The sequence below is a fragment of the Sciurus vulgaris genome, assembly GCF_902686455.1.
Source record: "Sciurus vulgaris genome assembly, chromosome: 7".
Taxonomy (NCBI): Eukaryota; Metazoa; Chordata; class Mammalia; order Rodentia; family Sciuridae; genus Sciurus; species Sciurus vulgaris.
Genome location: NC_136467.1, coordinates 28,778,760 through 28,799,330, shown reverse-complemented (window position 1 = coordinate 28,799,330; position 20,571 = coordinate 28,778,760). Strand labels below are relative to the sequence as shown.

The 20,571-nt window shown below is 41.7% G+C and overlaps 1 protein-coding gene across 3 annotated transcripts in view; it reads right to left on the bottom strand.

Annotated features, from left to right (window-relative positions):
• The window catches only part of MAP3K5 (mitogen-activated protein kinase kinase kinase 5), a 210,643-nt gene that overhangs the window by 30,341 nt on the left and 159,731 nt on the right, over nt 1-20,571 (bottom strand). The window contains exons 17-23 of one of the 3 annotated variants that reach the window (XM_079146205.1): nt 20,061-20,197; nt 17,879-17,984; nt 11,594-11,751; nt 8,977-9,154; nt 8,069-8,089; nt 937-1,114; nt 672-840 (exon numbers count right to left, since the gene is read on the bottom strand). In XM_079146205.1, the coding sequence (XP_079002331.1) occupies nt 672-840; nt 937-1,114; nt 8,069-8,089; nt 8,977-9,154; nt 11,594-11,751; nt 17,879-17,984; nt 20,061-20,197 (947 nt within the window). Of the gene's footprint in view, nt 1-671; nt 841-936; nt 1,118-8,068; nt 8,090-8,976; nt 9,155-11,593; nt 11,752-17,878; nt 17,985-20,060; nt 20,198-20,571 lie in introns of all 3 variants that reach the window. The other 2 variants (XM_079146206.1, XM_079146207.1) reach the window with 2 other exon arrangements.

The following is a 20,571-nucleotide window of genomic DNA, read 5'->3' as shown; positions in this document are numbered from 1 at the left end:
TCACTGACAAGACTTTGCTTTTTTATAGCACATCTGGCCTTCTAACATATTACATACTTACTTATTGCTGCCCATCACCCTCCATTGAATGCAGTGGCCTCGTGAGCGCACAGGTTCTGTGGTACTTGCTGGTGCTTACAAATGCTCTGAGGAGTGACTGACAGGTAGGTAGCCTTGTACTAATGTAACACAGGTAGCACTTGACAAGGCTCAAGTCTTGTTTATTGAGTAAATGAACAACTGAATGAAGGGTAAAAGAGTCCCTAGGGACTAGGTGGAACCTCATCAACATGAAAAATTTGCCTCTGACTTAAAAATGATTTGTGTTCAAAAATACAGTTTCTACATTAGGAATTTGTTTCTTTGTTTCCTCTGGGGTAGGTTGGTTTGGTTTAAGGAGTTAGTTTCATATCTCCATGAACTGTCACCTGTTATGGCTCCAGGTGATTAGGACAGTTAAAAATAATGTAAACTGTGGGTGGGACCGACTTAATAGCAGGTGCCTGCAGTTCCAGCCTCACAGGAGGCTGAGGCAGGGGCTGGCTTGAGTCAGGAGCTGCAGGCCAGCCTGGATAACATAAGTGAGATCTTATCTCAAAAAATAAAATAAAAGCTCACACACACACACACACACACACTTTGGGAAATGATGTACCTGGGAGAGATTTTACCTGAGCTAAAGATTCCATTAAATTCCTCACAACTTTGTCCTGGTCTTCTGTCAGGATCCTGTGAAGGGTGGCCCGCCTTTCACTGTCCTTCCTCAGCATAAAGAACCCAGAATCTTTTTCTTCAGGGGAAGGCGGGGCACTGTGATCTTCAAAATTTTCATCTGGAATTCTGGAATAATTGAGGCAGCATAAATCACAGCGTCCTTCATAAAGTGACATATCTCACAACATCATTCATTTTTCCCAAAGTCAGTCAGGTCTTTACCCCAAAAAGAGTGTCCGTATTCCTTTCACATCTTTTTCTCCACAGGACTTGGCTCTGGTTTTGAAAGAGAAGGGGTCCACCTTCAGCTCGGTGTCAGGGGACACGGAGCCGTACTCACTGCTGCTGCTGGTGTCTTCTACCAGGACAGGCACTGGCAAGGATATGCTCCTGAGATACTCTGCTGGTGACAAGAGGGAACAAAGGCAGCTAATGCTTTCAGAAATTTACATATCCTAGAACACCCATCGAAAGACCATATCCTTTGCCATAGATCTCACTGCAGAGAGCAGCATACCTGTGCTACAAAGTGGGCTAGTCGTGTGAGAATGACCTCCCCCTGCTCGGTATGACCCCAGCAGGGCATCAGCCAAAAAAGGGCCTCCCAGTTCTGAAAAGGAACATGTCAAGGGTGTGAAACAGTGGAGGAGGACCAGCCTTGGCAGGAACTGGGTTCTGATCTCATTTTTATGGATGACTTCTTATTTTTGTTCACAGGTCTCAGATTTTTTTTTTTTTTTTTTGGTGGTACAGGGGATTGAATCCAGGGGTGCTTAGTTTTCGCATCTATAAATACAGGACCAGATTCATAAAATGTTAAGCCTTGCTGTCTCCTGGCTGTGCTGTCCTGAGCTGCCTTCCTCAGCCACACCCTTCCGCACAATGTTCCGCTTCATCCTAGGCCCACAGCAATGGAGTCAGCTGACCATGGACTGAAACTCTGAGACCAGGGCAGTAACCAAAATAGAAAATAGCACAATAAAAAGTGTTTCGAAAAGAGGATTTCCTAAGGTGCTGTTATATCTGGCCTCATGAAGCAACTCTCCCTCAAACTTTTTAACTGGATTCACAACGTTCTTCAAATTCACATGAAACGAGAACCTGGTCTTTTAAGCCATCAAGTCATTGCCATGACTTTCTGCAAGAATGACTACTTGCCTGCCCTAGGAAGGAGATTTGGCAGAAAGAATGGTCAGTAAAATGTGAAAATGTGATTTTAAAATATGATTTTGGTAATTCTGCATTATTCTTGGTACTAAATGGTTCAAAAATATATAACAGAAATGGATATTTTTCTTTCAAAAAAATAAATTTTAAGTCAGAGGTTCACAGGTCCACCTTAGCCTCTTAAGACTGCCTTAAAAAGCATAAGAATGGAAGACTATGGGTCTACCCCAGAAGTTCCAATGCTGATCTACCTAAAACAAATATGTTCTGACTGTCACATGTCACAACTCTGCTTGGGGATACAAATAGCAAAGTATTCTTTGCTAACTGGATTTTGGAGACCAAGGGACTAGATCTTTTAACCTTTTCAGGTTCTTGCATACCATGATTCTGTAACAAACACGGGCTTCTCCTTTACTGGGGTTGGAAAATAATGTAGCATAATAGGAGCTATCCATAGTTAATCAAACACTGATTTAAAAAATTAATTTTTGCAGGAAACATCTTTAATATCCGAATGCTACTAAAGTTTATACTAAAGAAAACAGGTATAAATTTATAGAAGCAAAAAAACTCACTGTTGCCTGGAAACCCCTTTTTACTCAATTCTCCTTAAGCTAGGTGGAGTCAAAAATTTGCCAAGTTTCAAAGACAGGAGGTGGTTAGTCAGGAGTGGACTTCTGACTGTTCACTGTGACTAGAAACCAGCGACCATCAGCCAGGAGGGGGGGAGCTGTTATTACTTTGATCAGACAAATGGACACATTTATGATCATTCATCCCTCATCTCTGATTTACAAATACCTGGAAGCTAGATCAGGCTTCACCTGCCTACATTCCTTCCTCTTTCCTTTCCTCCCTCCCAACCAGGTCTCCCTCCCTTCCTTCCTCTCCTTTCTTTCTTCCCTTCCTTCCTTATTCTCCTTTCCCTCTTCCCCTCCATTTCCTTCTCTTTCTTCAACTATTTTTAGGCTCCATATATGCTGTATTATTTGTTGTATATATAACAGAAGAAAATATGTAAAATGTGTCAAAATATTAACGATAGTTATTTCTAGAAGATGTGAAGATAACTGATTTTATTTTTTCAAATTTCATCAATAATGAATATTTTTATAATCAGAAAGATATGCTATTAATATTTTTTTCACATGCAAATATTCAATAGGTAGCAACACCACTTTACTAAGAACTTGATTTACCTAATAATGCATTTGGTTATTTCATCTTCCCAAAGAAGAAAAAAAAAATCCCATTACATAGCAGGAAGGGACATGTCTCTGAAAACATATTATCCCTGACACTGGGAAGCTCTTCCAAAAAAAAATCAGTCTTGGAAAGGAGCTAACTATATCCAGGAGCATCACAAGTGATACAATCTTGAGGTAGGGCACATCCCGCTCACTGGTTATATTATAGATGCCATTAGGCCAGTTCCATTGGCCTATCCCTTATGTAGGCTGGGTAAAGGAAGCAGGTGTCATAGTAGTACAGCTTTGGTTTCACCTATGGGGAGGAGAAACTTCCAGGGATAGTTGATCTCAGGGATAAACAATCTTACTGGTCAGAACTGGAAAGTCTCCCAAGGATGAACTGATTGACCTATCTGTTGTTATTTAAGTGGTTCTGAAACTGAACACAGGAGAAGGCAGAAAGCAAGAGGAAGCCAAGAAATGTCAAATTTATCAATTTAATACCACAGTATCTTATTTAATTTTAGAGAGAAGCTCAAATGAGTACACTGAAGATACATGGCAGGCCAAGTGTCCCACAGGTAACTTCCAAAATTCGCTTGCTTGTGGAATTTCTTTTTTCTGAAGTGGCTCATGGGCCTAATATTTCATGGGCCATATTTTAGCCAGTGCTGCTACAGCTGAAAGCAGACAGGTGGCCTCTCGCTGTTAATGAACGGTAGAGTTGTAGGACAGAGGAAAAGTTGGTTGGGGAGCCTGCTTGTGAGAGGACATTTCTGGAGGTGGTCTAAGTCCGTGGTGTGCTCTGTTTCACTCCAGAGACAACACCAGTTGCATCTGGGGAAACAGATTACAGAATGGACAAAAGAACTGCCTGGAAACGAGATTTCCATGGCTCTGCGTTGTCAGGGCCCTGCGCGCAACGTTGCCAATGGAAAAAGACAGCTGAAGGATGCTCCCATCAGTCTCTTGACTGAGTGGAACAGCCAATCTCTTTCCTAAGGAATCCCTTTCCTCCAGGGGGCTCACTGGTACTAGGGGGGTTTCTGCAGTGGCCCACAATGAGCAATCCTCTTTACAATGCACATGACAATCAGAAATGCAGGCAAGCATCATTTACATTTCAAAAACAAAAGGACTGCTTCTTCTAGATAGAATTCTGTTTAGAATACTACTAGATTTGGGGTACAGGGCTCCTACGGTGTTTTTTGTAAGTATGTGTGTGTAGCTAAAGAAGAGAGGGAGTGAAGCCTTAAATTACCCTGCTTTTTTTCCTTTCAGTATGTGGTTTGATTGCCCAGTAATAAGAAGGCCTGGGTTATAACTGAATTTTAAGGTTGCTATGGATACTGATTGCCTAAAAGGAGACCCAGTGAGGTAAAACTGTGTAGGCTAAGGTTGAAACTCAGCACAGGTCATTACGGCTCATCTAGGAAATAAAGGGACTTCCGGGTGTTCTGCATGCCCTGTGTGTACAGCCCTGATTCCTCCTCTGCCTGAACTGTTTCCAGACTGACTCCCCTTCTCTGTTTGGCCCATGCATTGACTCATCCAACGCAGAGTCCCTGATGACAGACTACCTGTTGGGAAGCCAACAGGACTTGCTAGTGGATTGGAGTGAGGGGTGTAAAGATGAGAAATCAAAAAATGACCCCAAGGTTTCTGGCTTAAGATAATGAAAGGAGACATGTTCTATTCATATACCACCATGAAAGGGAATACAGGTTAAAGGGGAAATTCTTTTCTTTGGGAAGGGTGTCATTTGACAGGTCAGCTGGAGAAACAAAGAAGGCAACTAGGTATGAGTCTGGGACTCAGGAAAACTGATCTAGAGAAATGAACTTCATAGCCTACACTCTAGATGGTATTTGAAGCAATGGATGATAAAATTTAGGGAAAGATGGGAAGAGAATAGAAAACCCACCTGGTGCTTCAGAACACCAACATTTAGAGGAAAAAGGGAGGAAGCAGAGGCAGGAAAGGAAAATGACAAGAACAGCCATGGGAATGGAGGATACCAGGTGTTGAGGAAGCCCACATAGGAGAGGGCTAAAGCAGGAGAGGACAGTCACCTGGGCCAGAAACTGAGGACCAAATGGAGAAAAGTACTTGCTGGATTTGACTATGGAGATCTCACTGGCAAACTTGGTTAGAGCAGGTTCAGTGATCGTGTAGAAGGGAAAACTCTAGATTGTCAGGAACGAAGTGGAGCAGATGAGAAGACAGTACTTCGAGGCGTGAAGCTGTGATGGGGAGTAAACAAAGTCGGGGCCAAAGGGCATCAGGGGAAGATGAGTTCAGGACAGAACATGTTGGATATGGAACTTATCTGGAAAGGCAGAAGCTGAGAGGAAGCAGGTGTGGGATCCAGGACTCACCTGGGAGTTTGGCCTTTAGAGGAAGATGAATGCTTTCTCTAAAGCAAAGAAAGTGGGAACTGTTTCGTTGCTGTGAAGGTAGCCGCTGAGCCTAAAAGCTTTTCTTAAGCAAAGGGACCCGCATGGTTCTTCCTTCCAAGAACAGTCAGGGACAAAGCCCTGCCCCAACACAGTCTCTTCCCTGGTCAGCCTACCTCCACCTCCAGTTGGCCCAAACACTGAAATATGGTTCTCACATTTTAGTGACTTTAAGTTATATGGATTTGATGAAAGTACAGAATTCCAGGTTCCAATTCCAGATTCTGCAAAGGGTCAGTCATCTTAATTTTTTAACCTACACCCTAAGTGATCCATGCAGACAGGGCCTGTGTGAGTCACTGCTGCATTCCTAGCACAAAGTATAAGGAGGGATATAAAAGTGTTATGAACAGATGTTATTAAATAAACCATCCTCCACACAGCTAGCAGAATGATCTATCAGTGGCTTCTCTGTCCAATATGGTTAACCTGAAGGGGAAGGAGGGCCTCACCAACACTACCTCCCAACTCCTGCCCCTTTCCGAAGGGAAACAAGTGTAGTTACTGAAGGCAGAGGTCCAGAGGCATGGAGGCAGTCTGTTCTACACACTGAAACAGTTACATAAACTGTACAAGACGCCTGGGGAAGGAAGAGACCTGTCACTTACATTCATCTGGAAGGAGAGGAAGGTAAGATCATGGTCATAGTTGTAATTAACAGGAAGCCTGAAGATGCTCAGTGACACCGGAGAACAGTCTAATGGAACTTCACTCCTAATCAGCACGTGTGTCCTGCCTTTCTGAGGGACGTGCTCACAAGACCCATCACCCCTCTAATGAAGCTCCTCAGCTGAGTCTGAATAAGCTAATTATTTTTTTCTAGTTCCAAGTCCCTATCTCAGGTAAGGGGGTCAGACCAAGGAAGGGTGGTCAGTGGGGGAAGAGGGATAAAAGGAATTCATGAGGCTGAAGGAAGTTCTGACTCGGGAGAATCCAGAGGGCTCCTGGGAAAGGGCAGGGGACCTTCAGGCTGGGTCCACAATTCTCAACAGGCCACTGAGCACAGACCAGACCAAGAAAAGGAGAACAACAACAGGAGATATGACAACCACCTGGCGAAGTGCTTGTTGGGCGACGCATGTGACACACATGTCTCATTTAATCCTCCCAACAACCCCATGAGCCAGTGATCTAACCAAACCCACTGGGCAGATGAGGTGACACAGGATAAGGCATGTTCAAGGCCACCTAGTCAAAAAGGGAACTCAGTGCTGATTCCCATCCCCTTAATTCTGACTGAAGAGAGATCCTGTAGCAGGTAAAGCAGGGCCAGGCTGTAAGGTCAGTGCAGAGTCCAGGTGGCTGTTGAACTGCCCTGAGCACAGATGGCGAGAGGCACGCAGGAACCACTGGCTAGCACTCAGCAGATGTGTACCTTCCACCCCACACTCACTCCAAGCACAAACTCGCTGAGAAGCCCCTGGGCAGAGCAGCCAGCTCCCCGGGCATGCGTAGCTGAGTTCACAGGAGCTGCCATTCCGATTTTGTGCCACAGGAATCCGTTTCCTGTGAATGAAAACCTTGACATATGGAAGGAATAAAACAACCATGGAGGGAGTTTCTGGGCATGGCTCCAAAGCTCTCCTAGGATATTATCTTATTTTATTTTCAGAACCAACTCTGTGAAATAGAGATTGCTATCAGCTCAGAATGACAGCCAAGACAAGTACCCTGCTGTATGTCATACACCTAGAAAGTGGCTCAGTGGGATCAGAACTGACTTCTGACAACGCCAAAGGCAGATGGTGCAGAAGGCTGGCGGCCCTGGGGGGTACCCTGGGAAAGTGGGGTGACTGTCTCCCAGGGGCCTTGAGGCTCATGCAGAAACAAAGTGTGTGAGGAATGTCTCTTCTCAGAGGTCCCTCCACCCTGACTCTCAGAATCCAGAAGGAAAACAGGAAAGACTGCTCAGGGACCCCCAACTAAGGAGTCTCTCTCTACACTGAGTACTGGCTTTGAAGTATCCAAAGCACCTGCTAAAACCTCCCTCACTTGGCCCACAGAACCCGTGCACAATGGATCTTAAGACCCCTGCTCATCCAACATGGAAGAATCCCAAACATGTTCCTCTCTTTATAATTCTTTGAAATGCTCTTTCTAGAGCAAATCTACCTTCCTGGTTATGATATGCAAAAGCCAACTTGAGAAAACAAAAAAAACACCCTGACCCACTAAAACAGAATGTATTACCACCCCAAAGGCAAAAGAGGAGGGTATCTGGCACTGAAATTTCTCACAAGAAAGCCATTAGGTGGCCGACAGGCTCCTACATAAGAAAACAGGGACTTCACTCAAATTGAAGACCTCAAAAACACAGTCACCATCTTGTATTTAGGGAACAACAATTTAGGCCTCCCTTATGAAAGAGAAAGGAAACAGGTTTCTGAAGCAATAAGCCCAGGCAGGCTTACAGCAGCACACCTCCTTAGTACTCAGAAGCCCATGCCCCATGCCCCATGTAAGCAAGGAGTACAGTTGTGGCTACTTATGGAGGGACAAGAAGTGACAGCCCTCTGCTCAGTGGGCAAACAAACTCACCATTTGATCCGGCTGAAAGTGCTGTGGAAAGAAAAGCAAACAGCAGCATAAGCACATGTTGGCCTTGTTGTTAAAATGAGAAATCAACAAAAAGCATCTTGAAATAGGATCGATGTCCTTCCCGAACATTCAATCTGCCCATTCATCCAATACAAATATTAGAAATTCCATGAATAAATGAATCCTCTACTTGTTTTCTTACTGAAATGAATTATGGAAATTATTGCAAAAAGACAATTGATTTTTATACTGCTGTTTTATTTTTTAGCTGTCAATCTTCTTTTTTTCATTTTCTGGGGCAGGTAATTTAATTATTCAGAAAGATAGGTTCTTAGGGGTAGCATGAATTTTTTACTATGTTAAAAGAACGTAGTACCTCGATGGCTTGGAAGTTCAACAGCTCTCTAATAGTCCAATAGCTCATTAGTGTAAATTGGGGTTTCAGTTCTAGAAGGCTACATTTCACCTCTTGTAGACTTTAACCTTAGGACCTCAAGGCTAGAATACTTATAAATGCTAGCTGGATGAAGTGGTGCATACCTGTAATCCCAGTGACTCAGGAGGTTGAGGCAGGAGGATCACAAACTCAAGGCCAGCCTCAGCAACTTAGTGAGGCCCAAAGCAACTTAACAAAACCTTGTCTTAAAAAAATATATAAATGAATAAAATGTTGATATACTAAACCACCTACTGTGTGCTGGAAGATCATTGGTGTTTGAGGCCTCAGCATTTGTAAAATAGATGGAGACATGGCTCCCTGATATTGGAAACATATGCCTGAGAACATAGTTTATAACAATTTCTAGCAATATGTAAACAGACAATTTTATTTCTGTAAAATTCTTCCATCTTAAAAAGCTTAGTATGTAGAAACTCCGACCCAGATCCTCTTCAATGCAACTACATACCTGAAAACTTGGGTTGTGTCTTTTTCTTTTTGCTGGAAACTTTTAAGAATTCATCAACAAGCAATTCATTAGCACAGGCTCTCTTGTCTGGGTCTGGTTCAAAACATTTCAATATGAAAGCTTTAGCCTCTGCAGACATGGACTCTGGAATCTCAGGGTGGACTTTAAACATCCCAACCTAAGGCATGGACAGAAAAAGCACAAAGTATCTTCTGAGTGAGCATCTTATCACCTGAGTTCAGGGTCCTATCACTTGTCCCCTTATCATATTACAAGCTCCAAGTCTGTCGATGCACTTTCTGTAGGTTACAGAGAGCTTACAGAGAGCTTCTGAACACACATGGAGAAGATAGAAGGCACCACTATGAAGTACTAAAACTTTAGAGCACATTAGTACCTTGTCATTCAAAAAAAAATTTTTGGAGGGAGGCGGAGTACCAGTTATTGAACTTAGGGGCTCCTGACACTAAGCCACATCACCAGCCCTATTTTATATTTTATTTAGAAACAGGATATCACTGAGTTGCTTAGCACCTTGCTTTTGCTGAGGCTGGATTTGAACTCATGATCCTCCTGCCTCAGCCTCCTGAGTAGCTAGGATTACAGGCATGTGCCACCGTGCCCAGCTTTAAAAAGTTTTTTTAATTGAAACGACTGGTTTGCTCACAATAGCTATATGCCAGGTCTTGTGCTTAGGTTTTTCCCTTTATGAATCAACTTGAATCCTTCTAATAATCCAGTGGATTAAATATTATACCTCTTAAAATAAGTGAGGAAAATAAGGCTTAGATGGGCTGAGGTTACTTGATTATGGAAAGATAGACCTGGGATTTGAACCTTGCTTTGCTTGGGATATAGCCCATGTTCTTTTCCCTATTACATAATTTGTAAATATTTCCCCTCTCTCAAATAACCTCCACTAAGAGATATTTAAAGCTATTTTGAAGTAGACAAATAGTATTTTCTATCACAATTAGAATTTACTTCTCATAGCTGCTATTCTAAAAAATTTGTGGCTGAGCTCAGTGGTGCATGCCTGTCATCCCAGCAATTCGGGAGGCTAAGGCAGGAGGATCACCAGTTCAGGCCAGCCTGGGCAACTCAGTGAGACCTATCTCAAAAAAATAAATAAAAAGGGGTGGCGGTGTAGCTCAGTGGTAGAGTGTTCCTGGGTTTAAGCCCTGGTACCCACATACACAAAAAGATTTTAATGATCTTTTCATGTATTAGTACAGAGAAAATCTTCCAAGGACATATTTTTGGTATTATAAAGCTTACATAAATTTATTTTTATATAAATAATAATCTATAATTACTTATATAGCATATACTATGTGTCAGAAGCTATTCTTAGAGCTTTGCATATATTAACTCATATATACCTCACTCCTATTTGGTACTATGTTTATTCCCATTTTGTAGGTGAGGAAACTGATGTACACGGAGATTAGGTAATTTGCCCCACATCTCAAGTATCCTGACCCAGGCTAAACTTGGCTCTGAACACTATGTCAGAGTCCATGTGATCACTTCTTTTTAAGTTGGCGTCACTTCCCATGCACAGACAAGGCGGTCCCAACTGAGACAAAGGCATGTTTCCCAATGATCACTGCACTAACGGGTAATGAAGCAGCACTTCAGAGGGAGGCCCTGAAGATGGGACAAGAATAAAAAGTCTTCCTTCCTGTCAAGAAAGGCTGTTCTTAGTGCCTGTCTGACTCTTTCAGACTGGGTCACAGTCCTCATTTGTAGATCAGCAGCATCCCACTGCATTGCCTTCAAATGTAAAGCCACACTTGGCACAAACACGGGACCTGTGTACACCATGGCCCTCATGGGAAGCCAAATGCAAATGAACAAGGGCCAGAAACGCCTCCGGGGGCAGGCAGAGGGTGACAGTGATCCTCAGAAGTCCTCTGCGTTAGAGAAGAACACTTTTCCATTTTGAATTTCCCACTTGCCTAGCCTCTGGCAAGGGCGGACTACAGGGACTCAGGTTTCTGCCACACCTAGTCCTCAGATCCCATGCCTGTGGCCATGGCTCTCTCAGGTCTCTTTCCATCAGTGCCTCCTACTTTGGGAACTGAGGCTGCTTCCCTTGCCTCGAAGAATTACTTATCAGTCAATTACCAGGCTAGCCAACTGATTCTGAAGAATAAGACTGACTGATTTAAAACGGTAATTATGCCCTTTTAAAAAATGAACTTCCAAACTATTATGGTAGAGAAATAAAGGAAGATATTGATTTGATTGAATACTTAATTGGGAAAAAAATGTTCCTATATCTTCTTCCACAGAAAATATTCAGACTGTCTCCCAAACAGCCTAACTCACTTTCCACACAGTGGTGTGATTTCTGCTGTGCTGCCGGAAGGTGGTCAAAGGAAGTTCTACTGACTCTCACTTTGGAGCTGAGAAAACCACAACAGAGAGATGCCCTGGGAAAGGTGGAGGCCTGCCTCTGGGTAGAGGGGATCTTCTCAGACTTGAATGTGCTCTCATCTACTGCTTACTTAGACTCCTTTCCCAAACAAAATATGATATACACACATAGAGCACAAAGGCCATCCAGTAGCTATGAGAAGCTTGATCCCTTTAAGGTAATATGAAATGTAACCTTGAACATGGCTGCTTGTGGCTCTCCTAGTTCATAAAACGGTGGTTTTCCTGTGGCCATTTCAATGATTGTGCAGCCCAAAGACCAAATGTCTGCTGCTTTTCCATAGCCTCGTGGTCCTTTATCGATGATTTCTGGTGCCATATACTGAAGGGTACCTGAAAGCACACCAAACACATCTACTTTCAAAAAAGAAAACAGATATCTAATGACAGCTTCAATTTTTCCAAGTAAGACAACTTTAAAAACACGATTCCGGTCCTAATGGCTCATCTTTGAGTTCCAGTTTCTTCTGCTATTTAGAAAAGTAAAAATAGGAATTTCTATAATGGATTTTATCAGTGACACAGAAATAGTTCAATATCATCATCTGGTCATGATGATGACCATTCTCACTCCCTAGATGGGGGAGTGTAACCAAGGCATTGTTCCCTTGGACTCGCTCAGAGACTTCTAACCATGAGTCTTTTGAAAATAACAGAGAATACATCAATACATTTTCTGTGTTCAATTCTTCAAATACATGAAGATTGCTATGATATATACTTCTAATCTTTTCCTGGAAAAAATCTAGTCATTCATCCAGTTCCTTAGATCTATATTTCTCAGTTCCTGAACTGAATGCTTAGTTCTGTTTTCATTCTGGAAGTCCTTTTGTTAAATAAATCAGGCATAGAGAGACAAATCCCACATGATCTCACTCATATGTGCAATCTACAAAGGTTGACCTCATAGATATTGAGGCAGAACAGTGGTTACCAGAGAAAAAAGTGAGAAGAAAGGAACAGGGAAAGGTTGGTAACAAGTAGGAAGACCTAATTAGATAGGAGAAAGAAGTTCTGCATAGTAGGCATCTACAGAGAATGATAACATTAAAAAAAAAAAAGAAAGAAAGAAAAAAAAAACTACAAGAGGGAATTTCAAATGCTTTCACCATAAAGAAATGATAAATGTTTGAGGAGATAAACATACTTACCCTGATTTGAACACTATAGGAAGTATATGGGTATCAAAACATCCTGTGGTACACCATAAATATATATAAGTTTTCATGTGCTAATTTCTTTCTTTCTTTTTTTATTGAACCCAGGAGTGCTCTATCAATGAGCTGTACCCAGCCCTTTTTAGTTTTCATTTTGAGACAGGGTCTCACTCAGTTGCTGAGGGTTTCACAAAGATGCTTAGTTAGACTTCCAATTTGAGATTCTCCTGTTTTAGTCTCCTGAGTCTCTGGGACTATAGGGGTATGCCACCATGTCTGGCTTTAACTTTTTTAAAATTAAAAAAAAAAAAAAAGGAAAATGGAAGTCATTCTTGTTTCTTAAACATGGTAGCCTTGAGATTTTGAAAATCATGGTGAAAAATGATGCAAATAACTTCCGATACACTCTATTCTGTAAATCAAATACACCTGACTCCTGCTGTGCATCTGACATTCATGAAAAAACAGATTCAACAAATCAACGAAATGTCGTGAGCCATTAGCAGAGAAAAACCCCCACATAGCACCAGTAAGAACAAAATGAAAGAGAGATAAAAGGCTGCATGAAATCAGAATAAGAGTGCTGTATGAGGGGGAAGAGTACTAAATGAGGAGCTGGGAGCCCCTGGCTCTAGCCCCAGCCTGGAACCTCCCAGGGAAACACTCAAGTGCAATGACCTCAGTGACACAAATGGCAGGCAAGACTTGGACTTTATTACCCCTAGAATGGGGCTGGGTCAGGAGTGTGAACAGGAACATAATGTCACTGTTATGGTTAAAGGCTTCATCCCCAGCCGATGGTATTACTGGGTGGAACCTTTAAGAAGTGGGGCCTACTGGAAGGAAGTTAGGTCATCAGGGGTGCACCCTTGAAGAGGACATTGGACCCTAGCTCCTCCTCTCTCACTGCTTCCCTGCCACCCTGAGGTGAGCAGCTGTTGCTCTATTCTCAGTCATGACATCCTATCTCAGCACAGGTCCAAAGTGATGGGACCAATCAACAATGGACTGAAACTTCCAAAACTGTGAGCCAAAATAAATCCTTCCTCCTTTAAGGTGTTGTTCTCAGGTATTTTGTCACAGTGACAGAAAGCTAATACAGTCACCCTATCCCCCGTTTGTGATACACTCACATGAATAATGAAATCAGTAAACAGGAACCCATCCATGCCCAATTACCGCAAATCCCAAGGTGTTTGCCAAAGACCTACTTCAGTATTTCTGATTCATAATCAAACGGACATTTTGATAAATACAGATGACAACTTCAATGAATACTTCATATGTGATTTACAGGAAAACTATGATGTAAAATTCCTCCAAATTGATTCCATGAAGTCCACTAAGACTAGAACCTGTTGTTCTTAGAAATAAGTGTCTTTTTTTCAAGTATTATTACCTTGTGAGGTTTATTCTCCACATAACAGGAGCTCAAATTCATGTTCACATACAACTGTACATATGTACACTCAGCTTAAACTGGCAAAATTACCAGAGGAAAGCCTTTCTCCTTGCCAAGGAGAAGGCAGCCATGCTCTCCCTTAGTACAAAACTGTTACGATTTCTCTTCATTGGTAGTTTTTTCCCAAGTGACAAATTTTTATAGTTTAAATAAAGCCAAAAGGGCTTTTAGAAAATCTGTGTTGAAACCTATACTCCCTTTTGTTGTTTCTAGGTCTATGACAGAAGAGAAATTATGTTTCACGAATACCTGAGCAGCAACTACAACTAATCAAAAAATACAGTAAACCTTAAAAATTGGGACAATTCAAGTAATGCTAACAATAATTCATACAATACGTTTATCAATCAGCTATTAGTTAAAAGAGCTCTATCTAATCAGTAGCATAGAGGTAAGGGACCAGGGGAAGGAGGACAGGACAGAAAGGGGAAATACTGAGGAATGATATTGACCAGACTATATTGTTTTACTGTGTGCTTGTACAAATACATAACAACAAATCACCACTGTGCACAACAATAATGCACCAAAAAATATGAAAAAAAAATATTTCTATCTACCAGTTGTGTCTTCTATCCCTCATTGAACAAGTGACAAAAAAACAGGTTAATTTACATTCAGATTTGTTCCTCTATTTACTCCACGAACATATGACACATATTTTTTGGAGGACTGCTGGGGATTGAATCAGGGCGACATGAATGCTAAGTAAGAGCTCAACCCCTGTGCTATACCCCTAGACCCAATGTTTTAATACAAAGAGACTTACAGAACTAGACTCTAAAAATACAAGCAAATGCAAACATCAGGCTAAGGAAAATAAGTCAGAGTGTCAACTCCAAGACCAATCCTTCACTTATCTGCATTCCAAATTAAAAAAAAAAAAAATACTGTTAGATATCAATTTTAGAATTTCTTTGCTACTGCAACTATCTTGGGAGGTCAGCTTAATGGTCAACAGCACAATCTTTGATGTCACAGTGTGTTCATTCATTCATCCAGCAGATCTATGCTAAGGACCCAACACCAGTCAGGCCCTGTTCCAGGCACTTGGAGTACCACAGTGGAGGGCCAGGTGCAGGGCACATGCCTCTAATCCCAGCAAACTGGGAGGCTAAGGCAGCAGTATAGCAAGCTCAAGGTCAGCCTGGGCAACTGAGTGAGACCCTGTCACCCTGTTTCAAAATAAATAAATAAATAAATGCTGGGGATGTAGCTCAGTGACTAAGACCCGTAGGCTTAATCCCTACCACCGAAAAACAAAACAAACAAAAACTAGTATTTTAACAGTGGAGTAAAAGAAACTCCTGTACTTATAGAACTTACATTTTTGTAATACAAGATAGATAATAGATAATATACTGCTGGTATAATAAATAAATTATATAGCATAGTAGAAATATGATATGCTGTGACCAAAACAAACAATAACAAAAAAAGTATAGGGGATCAGCAGTGTCCAGGAAGACTACCATTTTAAATAGGGTGTATGCAGGTGACATCTGAGTTAAGGCTTGAAGAAGATAAAGTCATGCAAGTAGCTGCAAGAAGAGAGTTACTGGCAGGAGAAGCTTGTGCAAAGGCCCTGCAGCAGGACCCAGCCTGGAGTCATGAAGGAAAGGCAGGAAGCATGTGCTTCTGGAGGAGAGTAAACAGGAGAAGACTAGGAGGAGTGAGGTCTGAGAGGGAATGGGCTCCCAAACAGGTCAGAGTCTTGTTCACCACTGGGCGGACTTGGATACTTGTGTATTCTGGAAGAAAACAGAGAGCCACTAAGGGTGAGCTGTATTTTTTGACAGGATCGCTCTGGGTGCTATACTGAGAACAGGCAGTAGGGGGCGAAAGCGGAAGGAGAACAGTTACGAGGCTGTGGAAGTACTGGGCCCAGTGTGAGAAACCAGCAGGGGATAACTCCAGGTGTGGGGCGGCCATCAACTGAGACAGGGAAGAGCGTGGGTAGAACAGGTTTGGGGAGAAGATAAGTAATTCCGTTTGGCATGTTAAGTCTCGTTTAAACCTCAGCTTTATGAACTAACTAGTTTTGTGACCTTGGGCAAGTTATTAACCTCTTTGAACCTTTTCTCACCATAAACTGGGATAATGATAGCTAATGATTAGGGTTTGGTGTATGAATGTCAATGTGTGTAAAGCACTTGGCATGGAGCCAGGTATACAGTAAGTACTCCATAAATGATGGTCACTGCTGCCTTTTCCCTCACTAAAATCACCAAGAGGTGAAACAAATCGTGGTCATTATACTACATTCATTAGAGGTGACCTGGGACTCGGTGAGCATCCAGTTAGGGCTTTGCGGCCTTGGGTATTGAGGGATCAAGGTCCACATGCCAGGGCACTCACATCAGAGCTGGGGAGAGATCTAAGCTGCTTAGTCATGAGGACAGTGGGAGACATACAAGCACAGGGCCCTGTGAGGACTGCTTTCTTACAGCTCCTCAGGGAATTTAAAAAAAAAAAAAAAAATGTTTTCAAGATTAGCAGATGATATTACATTAACATCCTGCCCAAAAAAGTGTGTGGAAGTAGGGATTTTCCTCTCAGAAGTTAGAGTCTTGGCAACATCTAAAATGTCTTTTGCCAAGTTGAGAAGAAGGAAAGAAATGTAAAGATACTGAAAGCTGCTAAGAGGTTGGAATGTATTTTATTCAAAAAAAATGCATTCTAACTATGCATAATTCTGTGCCTAAAAGATCCACTGCCTTGAGGGTAGGGCCTGGGCTGGACAGGTTGATGAGGAATGTCCTGAGGGAAAAACTGAAGGAATTCCTCTCTCTCCTTTCTGCCTCCCAGGCTGACAGGACACCAGCAAGGTGGAGAGGAAGTTGAAACAGGTGAGCACAAAGGGCAGAGGGCAGGCTGCAAACCCCAGTTCCAGCACATAGGAGTTGTCCTGACCCTGCCACCGTGTCCCTTGACTCCCAGTGGACTCCTCATCTACAAAACGGAGGCACTTCTGCCTCCCTCATGGGATTCAGAAACAGTGGTGTCTGGCCATGTTGCTTTGCATTAGACCACAGGTTAGTCATGACCCTCTTCCTTTTGCTTGGTTTCTTCCCCGCTACCCGCCAACAACAATAAGGACTTCATGCTTCCTGAGAAGCAGGATCATGAAATGATAAGACCTTGGAGCAGAGACCAGGTCTGAAGACCCAGGTGCCCTTCCTGCCTCCCTGTCATTCATCTCTTGAGCTCCACTTTCCCCTTGGTCACCTCTGCCCTTCTCCAAGTCACTTTGTCTCCACCCTTCCAGGACTTTGCACTAGCAGCAGCTCAACTGCTGTATTGCCTAATTTTTCAGGAAAGCTCTCTCCTCACCCTTCTTCTGAAAGGGTGAGTCACTTCCTCTTTCTGAATTGAAATCTTAACGGTTATTTATATTGTGGAGTAGAGGAATAGATCCCAGGATGAGAGAAGGGAAGAGGGAATTCAGAACCCAGATGGCAAGAGATTTGGGTATGAGTAAGAATCACAGAGAGGTTGGACTAGGAAAATGTTTTTTTAAAAAGTAATTTTCCAGAGTTAGAGTGGCTGTAGGTCAACCAGGAGAGATGTAGTGACAGGAAAAGAAGAACAAATAACAACAGAATTAGAAATATTCTTCAGTGGCATTAAGCAGGAGAGTGAGGAAGTCATATAAACACAAAAAAACCAAGAGGGACAGACCAAACCCTGTGTAACAATTTTCAGTGAGCATCAAACGACACCAATGTTAATGTGCGTGAGAACACTAACTCAGTTTATCTCACACCTTACGCTCAAACTCAGCAATTTAGTTCTTTAATTATATAAGATCTGTATCATTATCATTATCATAAAAACATACCAGTAAAAGTTTCAGTACATGGGTTTATGCCAGCAAGCCTCTTTGATGTCCCGAAGTCAGAGATCTTGAGAACACCACTATAGGTATTAATCAATACATTGTCACCCTGGGAAAAGAGGATTTCAATGTTATCTTTCTTCAATTGTTTGTTGTTAACTTTTTAAATCCATTTTTTTTTTTAAAGGAGTACTTAGAACTAACAAGGATGCTCATTCTTTGCCCTTCATTAATAGTTTATCTCAAGAGAAAATTCTGGACATCATTTTCTGCTTACATCTGCTAAACATAGGTCATAGGTTAAACATGAACCCAGGCAAAAGCTCACTACAGTTTGCACACAACACAATAAGATAAAACATGAATTTCATAGCTTCCCAGTCACTTTCTTTTCTATGTTGCTCTATTTCTTTCCCTGGAATATTTAGGGACATCACAGATAAGTGAGCATTCGAGTTGCTTTTAGGGTACTGAAATTAACTTACTTTTGAGAGTCAAACCTTTGAACTGTGGCATATATACACAATGGAATATTACTCAGCCTTAAAGGAAAATAAAATCATGGCATTTGCAGGTAAATGGATGGAGTTGGAGAATATCATGCTAAGGGAAATAAGCCAATCCCCAAACACCACAGGCCAAATGTTTCCTCTGATATGTAGATGCCAATCCGAAATGGGGGTGGGGTGGAGGTGGGGGATGAATGGAGGAACTTTGGATTGGGCAGAGGCAAGCGAGGGGAGGGAAGAGGGCAGGGGGTGGGAAAGATGGTGGAATGAGATTGTCAATATTAACCTAAGTACTGGTATTGTAGTGGGTAAACTGAGGACGGTACCCCGAGAGTGAGAGTTCCCCTCTCCTTGTTCCCGCCAGCTGGGCTTCAAGAGAACTAATTAGTACCATTTACTCCTTCCTTTTAGAATGTAAAGGACTTTCCCCACAACCTAACCACATCGCTTTGAAGTGTAAATGCCCCTGTGAAGCTGGGGCTCAAGACTAGAGATAAAGAAGACCTTGTAAGCCAGCTTCCTTTATCACGGTCTGCTTTTGTAAACAGTTCTCACTGGAAGACCCTTATACATAATCATGTTGTTTTTTGAAACTTTGTGTCCAATTAGGTACTGTTTTAGACTAGAAAATGTATGACACTAGACAGCCTATAAATGGTATGAAAAATTAGTCAGAGGAGCTCAGAATTTTTGAGAGCTAATCTCCTCTGGGTCCACCAGTGTAAAATAAAGCTTGGTTTCTCCTCCTTTTCAAGTGCTGTCTTGTCGTTTCCACAACAGTAAGATTGCAAGAAAGATATGGACTCTACATCATGTATGACCACAGAAATGAAGAGTTGTGCTCCTTTTGTGTACAATGAATCAAAATGCATTCTGTTGTCAAGTATAACTACTTAGAACAAATAAAAAAAATTTAAAAAGAAAAGTAACAAGGAAAAAAACCTAAATATACATTACCCTTAATGATGTAATACTGAATTCTTTCCCACTAAGATTAAGAAAATCATGATGTCCACTCTCACAACTTTTATTCAACATTGCACTTGAGATGTAGTAAAGGATAGAGGGGAGGAAGGAAGAAAAGGTAGGAGGGATAAAGAGGAAAAGAGGGAGGTGTCACACAAAATGAGAGTAAAGAAATAAAATTCTCCCCACTTAAAAAAAATTGTTTTATTCTTTTTTAAAGAAAATCCAAAGTTACTATTTGTTTGTTATTTTAGAGAATCTATAAGTTGTAACTGTAGTTCGGTGCATGAATATGTAAGAAAGAGGATTTTAATTTTTTTCCTCTAACCATTCATCCACTGATTCAATACATATTTATAAGTAGCGATTATGGGCAGGGACAAATGCTATTAGCAACTTAAGAATGGGCGCATGTCCTATCTGACTTTATACTGTGTACCCCACCCCACAGAGCTCCTACAAAACATCACACACACAGCGAGAGCACAGCCTACTGGGTGAGCATGGCTAAGGAGTCTGTTCCTTATGCAGAAGAACACATGCATAAAATAACTGATTAAGAGTAGTGTGAAATCTTTTATTTCTACTGTTTCCAAGACTGACTTAATAGTCACTGTTCCTAATTAATACTCATAATACAGTGAGACTTTGGCAAATAAAACCATTACCCAGCAAGGAACTCATGAAAATGAATCCTGGTTGTCTCCTACCTTTATATCCCGGTGAACTATCTGATTGTCATGGAGGTATTTTAATCCTTCCAGTATCTGCTTTGTATAAAAGCCAATTGTTTGCTCATTGTCTTTTAATGGGCCCCATTTGGAACGAAGGAGAGCAGAAAGACTTCCTGTAAAGGAAAGGAGCAGATAAGGTCATCCAAGTGAGCTCTTTGAAGCATATTAATAATGTGACACTGATTTAAGTCAACATAAGCCAACATTCATTGGTTCTCCCAGAGGCCCAGGAACTGGGCTCAAACATAAATACAAAAATATCCCTACTCTGAAGATGGTCACTATCAATACAGCCTAAATAAAAGCCCAATCAATTGCTAACTTTAATCCAACTCATGATGATGGATACTAAAATGGTTCTAATATTTATTTACTGTCTCTAAACAAACATCATGGTAATGTCACATACCTAAGTTTGCTTTTGGTGGACACAAATTAAAACCTGTACTCTAGTAAATCTCATTGAATTTTACTCCTCTCCCAGGCC